Source organism: Halyomorpha halys, unplaced genomic scaffold, assembly GCF_000696795.3.
Source record: "Halyomorpha halys isolate HHAL.00 unplaced genomic scaffold, Hhal_1.1 Scaffold36.1, whole genome shotgun sequence".
Taxonomy (NCBI): domain Eukaryota; kingdom Metazoa; phylum Arthropoda; class Insecta; order Hemiptera; family Pentatomidae; genus Halyomorpha; species Halyomorpha halys.
This window is the reverse complement of record NW_027108624.1, coordinates 721,949-730,282: the sequence shown is the minus strand read 5'-3', so window position 1 is coordinate 730,282 and position 8,334 is coordinate 721,949. Positions and strand designations below refer to the sequence as shown.

The following is an 8,334-nucleotide window of genomic DNA, read 5'->3' as shown; positions in this document are numbered from 1 at the left end:
TGAGAATACAACTTTTATGTAACAAAATAAATAAATTTATTTATTAGAAAAAAATAGTTTACAGCTTCCTGAGAAACAACTAAAGGGTTAATCAAAATATTGCCCGACAAATAGGACAAGTAGACTTGTGGCTCGTTGAAAACCATTTATACTGAAACAAAAAAAAAAAATTTAATTTAGGAACAATTAAAAAAAAAATCTTTAAATAACAGCTAAATACAAACACTTACAAGACAATAAGAATGAAATTTCTTTTTACAAGTATGACATGAGAGCTTCGGAAGCTGGTGGGTTGTATTATGGAGAATGGAGAAACAAATATAACATTCATCAATTCCTTCAAATTTCTTATCTAAATTACTTTTCCATAAAACGAGGCCTTCCCATATAGAACCGTTCTGAAATAGAAAATTCATGTAAGAAATTAATAAATACATTTTTATGGTTGAATTTAACATGGATAATGAAAAAGCAGTAAACTAGATGTTTATTTTATTAATAACAAATTAGAATCAATAAATAAAAATAAAGAACACAATGAGAACATAGGAAAAAAAAATGCTCTACTTTTGAACTGTTAGCTACAAAGGAATCATTGAATGATAAAAGGGCCATCAATAAAGTTCAACAATTATTTAGAGTCCATAAAATATGTCCATTAACTCTTATATTGGATAGACCAGCAGTTCTTAAACTTATTTTGTCACAGTATCCTTGTTAGGCCGAAAAATTCACTGCACCCTTGTTAGAGTGGTTGAATATATAGAAGAAAAAATATTGCTAAGTAAATACTGGAATGCGCTGTATATTTGTTTTTAAAATTTAAATTGGTTCATTTATTTTTTTTAGTAATATTTTGAGAAAGTTGTCTTCGCTAGGGGCACCTATTTTGGGAACTGGTGGGATAGATCACTGTTGAGTTTCGAAAGGGCCATGTAAGAGATTTAGAGTACTCCAGAGACCAACATTCAACTAAGTGATTTATCCAATAAAAAATAATAATAATAATGATTATTCTTACACTCCAAGTAACTGGTAAACAGCACTTTAAACATTCAATTATATCTCATAATATTTAATTTTTTTTTCTTTTCTGCCTTTTTTCAAACCTGTATTTTCCTGTTTATTTTTCCTTAACATTGATTGGAAACTGGGCTAATCAAGGTTTAACTATAAACATACATACCTGATGCGTTAAAAATATCGTAAGCTGTTTCAACCACTGACGGGTTTGAATCGATGAAATCATGGCCTTAGAAATATCGACTTTTGGAGGCGACAAAGGGTGATTATAAGCTAACTGGACGACTAACTCAGTTGAACTTTCTTCAACAGTATACACTGCTACAACTTCTCGAACAGATGGATGTGTGTAAACCTATGAAATAAATATATAATAATCTGTGAATAGGTTTATAATTTGGAAAAAGAAATATTTCATTTTAACATTCTGAAGGAAAGCAATATTTTATAAAATTATATCTACAATGAACTATACCTTCATGTTGTCAAAAGATTTCTGTTGTTTATTAATAGCAGACATCTCCCTTGCAGCTAAATTAGGAGATATAAAGGCTGTTACTAGCCTGTCAATGAATGCGAGTTGCTTAGGTTCAGCTTCTGATGCCCATTGCCTGATAACAGCTGGTAAAGTTGCCATCAGCTCAGCAAGAAGCCAACAGCCCAAGTGGCTCAATTTTTCACTAGTCCAATCAGCTGTAATTCAAATTATCATTATTAATAACTTTATCACGAAATCATTTTCTTGTACTTAAGAACACATGGGAAAGATATTTTTGTTATTATTTGTCTAAAAGTGTTAACTAGATGGTATTTTGTTGTTAAGTTAACTATTAGTTTCATTCATCATTATCAGCACAACAGATGCATAAAGTCCTTTGCCAGCTCAACTTCTTCTCCTCAGTTCTCCCTATTGAGTAGCATTCCTGATAACAGTCCTGTCTTCACATCCTCGGAGAGGCTGTCCTTTTATCTCCCACCAGCACTTACTCCATTGGGGTTTCCATAAAACAGTCTTCTGACCATCCTCTCCTCACCCATTTTTATTATTAAGGTCCAGGCAAATGATTCATTGGACTCTTAGGAATCGAGAAACATTCAGATTATTATAAAGAGTATAGAAATATATCGAGGTGTAGATAGTTGACCATAGATTAATACTTGGAGAAGTTTGTCGGGGGGTGTGGTCAGCAAAGAACAACATAAATAAACAAAACCATATTTATTTATTTTATGCTGACATTACCAACCTACCTTCTACACCACAACCCCTGATGAAGACCTGAAACTCAGGTCGAAACGTCGGCATAAAATAAATAAATATGGTTTTGTTTATTTATGTTGTTCTTTGCTGACCGCAACCCCCCGACAAACTTCTCCAAGTAGAAATATATCATTTTGAACTGTGTTGGTTTATGTAGCATTGAAATTCATCTCTAACCTGATCCATAACTCAGTCTGAAAATAATCTTTAAGTGTCCTAAGAACATCTATAACCAATTTTGACTCGATATAAATGATACAAGACCTTAAGCATTAATATGAAGTATTAACCATCATACATGGAGATCAGTTTATTGGGAGGTTATTGTATCTTTTTTATAGTTACTTAAAGTAATTAGGTATAATCAGAAGATGGTCAGGATAGGTGTGAAAATTAAACAAAAATAGTTTAAAACTATTTAATAGATGTCCAAGTTTATAGTCTTCTTCAAGACTGTAATGAGAATCGTATAACCAGAAAAAATTAAAGTATAAAAAAAAAAGAAAAGGAATAATTAATAAATAAAGAATCAAGGGTTTACAAATGACTGATAAGGATGGAATATAGAAAATAACAGACTGATAAAGAAATTTAATAAAACTAAATACAGTTGAAAAACAATTTTGTATAATAATTAATTTTTCCTTTCAATCTACATTTCACTAACCTTTTATTTTTATTATCTTAATATGATTACCTTACTTAGCTGTTTTTTACTTGATTTAGTTTTATGATGTTTCTTAATAAAACAGAATTTACGTTCAATATTTAGTCCTAACCAACTAGAAGAGAAGTAAACTTTTACTTAAAAACTCTTTTTCTTTTTATTTCATCTTTTGTGTACTTTAATTCCTTTTGTTTATTTGATCACTGACTTTGTTGTATCTTGTCTCTGTAGCTCTGAAGAAGCTAATGTCTGCATATTAAACGGTTTTAGATTTCAAAATGTTTAATTTTAACTACCACCGTGACAATCTTCTAGATTACAAAGGCCAAAAATTCATTGGTAATTTATATTTATTACTTACAAAACGAATGAGAAGGTTTATTTACAAAGAATTCCTGCCCTTTCTTCACATTTTTTTCTAAGAAATAAATTACAGATTCAGGCATCAGTTTAGAGACACCTTCTATAAATTTGTGAATGATATCCTTCTCCCTGAAAACAAAATTAAAAAACTTTTAATTAAAAAATCCTTACTCATTGAAGTAATAGAAATAACACAAATTCCAACGGCAGAACAATATTTATTTTCCTTGTTTTTTTATACATTAATCTCCTTCTCAAAAAGTGCATTTTTTTTTTTAAATTATTTATTTATTGTAATTTACAACTGTACAAATTAATAGAATAAGTAAATATGTAGTATGTTTCATATACACTTGAAAATCTTGGGAAGGAACCACCCATTGGTGGTACTTCAAACATTAATTTAAACTAGAAGGTCTCGTGGCATCTTCTTTTCAGACGCCTCGGAGGATTATCAGGGATTGTTAAGGATGAAAGATTAAGAATTAATGGGTTAGGATGGTTAAGGAGTTTGGAATAAAAAGACGCATATCTGGTTTGGGTCAAATCTGCAACGAATGGGATGTTAAGGTCTTTATGAATGAGTTTATTTGTGACGTAATAAGGAGCATCTAGGATTTTGGATTGCAACGATTGGATGCGGGAAGAATTTGATGGTTTGGTGGAGGCCCAGAGCTCAATTCCATATGTCCAAATTGGTCTGATTATTGTAGTGTATACTAATTTTTTGTAGTGAATGGGAAGTTTAGAGCATTGTTGTAAGTGTTGTAGCAATCGGAATCTACGAGCAGTTTCTTGTCGTTTCAGTCTTGTGTATGGATTCCAAGTAAGTCTCTTGTCAAGATGGAGTCCTAAGTATCGAATCTGTTCAACAGGCGTTAGTGGTGTGTGTATCTAGAAAGGATACTGTAGAACAGGAGGGCAGAGGTTTACGACGGAGAGTAAAGGTGATCTGGTGGGATTTGTCAGGATTTATTTTGATTCTCCAGTTTTTACACCATTCTTCAATAGATGTTATGTGTGCCTGTAGTGTTTGTGATGCATTAGTTGGGTCGTTGTTTACAGAAAGTATACATGTGTCATCAGCGTATGTTGTTAGCACTGTGTTAGGGTGGGTTGGGATGTCAGCTGTATAAACCGTATAAAGAATGGGACCTAAGATACTACCTTGAGGAACACCGGCGGACTGAGAAAAGAGAGACGAGTAGGCTAAAAAGTGCATTTAAATATTGAACCAGTTTTATTTTTCCTGCATTTAAATTATTTTAATTATACATTACTTATTTTTCTTACACAATTCTTTTTTTTTTATTATTATAAAAGTTAAAAATATGTCAAAATTGGTTTTAGGAAATACTTTTGGTTTAGCTCGCTAACTACATGAGCTACTGAGCTACACTGCGTGAATTATTTCTTCATTATAATTACTTTTGGAAAAGAACATCTTAAGGACAAAGAATTTTTTTCTTAAACCTCAATTTTTTGTATTCCTTTAGGCATACCATACTAATTGGTAATAAGATCAAAAACAGAGATTTTTGAGACTCCCTTACTATATAGCCGTAGGCTTGTGCCTCTCTCTATTCCATCTTCTTAACTCATTACTTTCTGACAAGTGTGATTCAGGTCACTTAATATACTTGTTAATAATTTTTTGTATTTCAGTGATCAACGTTTTGTAGGCTACAAAATTATATATGTAACAAGATTTAATCTACGAGATCAACAAGCTTATTATTAATGTTTTATAGATTTGTTATAAATTCAAAATGTATTTTCTTTAGTATCTTGAATAATTTCCATCCCTCTCCTTGCTGTTTGACACATGATATCACAGAATAAGGGCATCTGAAATGTTTCTTCTAAAATATGATCTGTGAAATAGCCACAATTATATGACCTGGTTTTAGGCCACATCTATAGCTGGGTTAATCAAACAAAGAGGCTTTACTTAACTATGACTTGATTTTGGACTTCAGAGCCTGTAAAGAAAATCTTCAAACTTTTAACAATGGTATATAGCTTATTTTAAACAAATAACTTACTTTATCCACAAAGGGTAGATATACTTCTGCTGAGAATCACCTTCTTGACAAATTTTTATAAGGACCGACCAGAGAAGTAGATAGGCAAGGCTGTACGTGTAACTGTCGGTGAATGGAGCCACTGAGCAGCTAACACCAATACTATAACAACAATCATACATGAATTATTTATAAATTTTATAAACATTTTAATTTGAAATACAAATTTAAGACTAACCTGAAATCTTGTAACATTGTCATGAAGACGGTCTGAGTTTCGATTAGTTTAGGCTCCAACATATTACAAGATATTTTATCCAAAGAGGTTTCATTCAGACCCTCATCCAGCTTGGTCAGATTCGGTAATAAACTGAAAATAAAAACTTAGTCAATGACAACAATTATCGAGCCCGATATTTCAAATTAAAAAAATTAATGTATTATTCAATGCTATTAAGTAATCAATTTAAAATATTTTGATCTGAATTTTATCTTATAATTTGAATTAATCTATTACAAAAGAATCACATGCAAACAGATTAATTTCAGATAGAAAATACCATGTTAGACAATTAAAATTTATCCGTAAATATAAATAAAAAAATTTGCTTAGCTAACTACATTAATTAGATTTAAACCTCACACTTGTAATATTTTATAAGAAGTAAGCTGAACAGGGACAGAAGGTGCTAAAATACAAGTCATTGTGAATTCAACCCATTCCTTGATGCTGCCACCATTCTCGGGTTTCAACTTGTGAAATGTTTTCATGTCACACAAATAACTAATAGTTTCACTGAGTTGTACAATGTGGAGTAATGTCATATAGTTAACACCTTGTTTTAAAGCAGTTTCTAAAAAATAAAAAATGTACATTAATACATAATATTTTGTGAACAAAATTTGTTTTTACTACATGTTCAAAATGGTTCAGATCTTGATTATGTCATGGCTCAACTAGAACATAGGATTGAAATCTCCTATAAGTATCATGAAAAGAAAAGAAAACCTTATGGGTGTCTTCTCTAACCTTTTTGTGGATCATATCAGGTATGTAAATATGAAATCGAAATTTTCGTATAGAAAAAACTGTTTATTCTAAAACAATACTAATTGCATAAAAATGAAAAAGAATATTTTATTTGAACTATTATCCATCACAAGCTAAAACTTTTTGCTATCCCTCTAATAATCTCTGGATACTACAGAATAAAAACAAAACCGTTCATCTTTTGAGGTAAACTATTCATCAAGCCTTTTTTGTAAAATGTGAAGTGCAGCTCAGCAAGAGCATGTCTCATCGATGCAACAAAGTAATCATCAGATAGAGTCAAGTCTGGTGAGTAAGTAATTAAAAAAATATGTCCTAACAGAATTCCTCAATAATTTCCTTGACTGATTTTTCAGTATGAAATGGTCTATTATGATAAACCAAATTTACTTGGTGTAGAATTTTTTTTTTTATATTCTGGCCATTTATTATGCAACTCAATAATGTTTTGTTGGCAGCATATAGTATTAATATTTTTTCCAGGTTTCATCAGTTCATAATACATCACACTTGTCTTCTGTCTACAGTGATTGGTCTAGGAGTTGATGCCAATGATTTACCTGGAGTTAGCATATAGGATCATCAAAATATATATTCAATTTTTAATATCAGTCACAATTCGATGTAATAATGAATTCATTTTTGTACCTAGGGAGAAGTATTTCGCAAGTGGTTTTTCTTCTGTCTTTCATTCGGTAAATATGGAACCCGACTTTTGGATCTTTCCATAACTTTCAACTATGGTCACATTTTACTACATGTGATTTGTTGTTATTTTGAGCTTCATCCTCTTTTTCAACTTTTTTTGTATCCTTCCATATTTACTGTTTTCTATCTCTAAATTGGTATATTCGATAGGTATTCCTTTAACCACTCAAAGTACCGATTTACCAAGAGTATGCTTTGACAAGCACTCAATGTAAGTCTGCAATAGTTTTCTTCAAATCATAACCGAAAATTAATGTTATCTACAAATCGTAGTTTGCAGGAACGGAATTTGATAGGTTCAACTATATCAAAAATAATTCTGTTGTATGAAACTTGTATTATTGTGAATTAAAAATCTTTATCATATGTAAACAAAAGGAAATAGGTTTCATGAGGTGGTTTGAGGGTTACTAAATTGACAGTTAAGATGATCTATAGGTAAATTCCAGTTAGATATTTATAGACCTGGTATATATCCTAAGTATAACTATTTAAAGATAAATATATTATCCTAAAAAATATATGATCTTTAAAAATAATACCAGTAATGTTTTTCCAAGATTTGCAAAGAAAGTAGTAAGCATCAGCTGCAAATACTTCTTTCCATTCCTCACAGTAGTTGCTCAAAGATTCTTCGTTACTGAGGGTATCTGATACTGTTATCAACAACTTGCATGTCGCTGTACTCATTGCGATCAGCTGAAAAGATAATTTTATTTAATAAAACTCAACAATAATTGGGTAAAGTAATAAAAAAAAAAGTTAATGTTGAAATAACTTGACTAATACACCATTAAAACAGTGCCTACTAATGCTGAAAGATTTCATTTATTCAAAAAATAAATAAATAAAGCAACACTGTAAAATAGTAAATAAAAATTAATTACATGAAGACAGTCATCAGGCAGATTTTTAATCAAAGATATGCATTCCAGCCACCTCGTCACGGAAACGCGGGCAAAATCCCAAGCTACTATATCTAATGAGGTTGGGTGATGTGTAATAGCAGTTTGGAATAACCACGCTACTTCAGCCGCGATTCCAAACAGATTTTCTGGGATTTCTTCTACAGTCCTAAAACAATACATTTCCAGGAGAAAATTTATTTTTAAAAAAATAAAAAAATTAAGACAGTCTTTGGAATGGTCAACAGAAGTAAAACTTCTGGAAATTAACTAATGTATTAAAATTTTATTAATAATGATATTTATTATACAACCATACAATAGCATTTTTA

At 30.7% G+C, this 8,334-nt stretch overlaps 1 protein-coding gene across 1 annotated transcript in view; it reads right to left on the bottom strand.

Moving 5' to 3' along the window:
• Positions 1-8,334, bottom strand: part of Ltn1 (E3 ubiquitin-protein ligase listerin) — a 26,052-nt gene continuing 17,718 nt past the window's right edge. Inside the window, exons 17-26 of the mRNA XM_014430394.2 lie at positions 7,985-8,171; positions 7,640-7,796; positions 5,982-6,192; positions 5,577-5,708; positions 5,360-5,500; positions 3,313-3,443; positions 1,499-1,716; positions 1,187-1,378; positions 231-398; positions 1-151 (exon numbers count right to left, since the gene is read on the bottom strand). Coding sequence (XP_014285880.1) covers positions 92-151; positions 231-398; positions 1,187-1,378; positions 1,499-1,716; positions 3,313-3,443; positions 5,360-5,500; positions 5,577-5,708; positions 5,982-6,192; positions 7,640-7,796; positions 7,985-8,171 — 1,597 coding nt within the window. The 3' untranslated portion in view covers positions 1-91. The remainder of the gene's footprint in view (positions 152-230; positions 399-1,186; positions 1,379-1,498; positions 1,717-3,312; positions 3,444-5,359; positions 5,501-5,576; positions 5,709-5,981; positions 6,193-7,639; positions 7,797-7,984; positions 8,172-8,334) is intronic.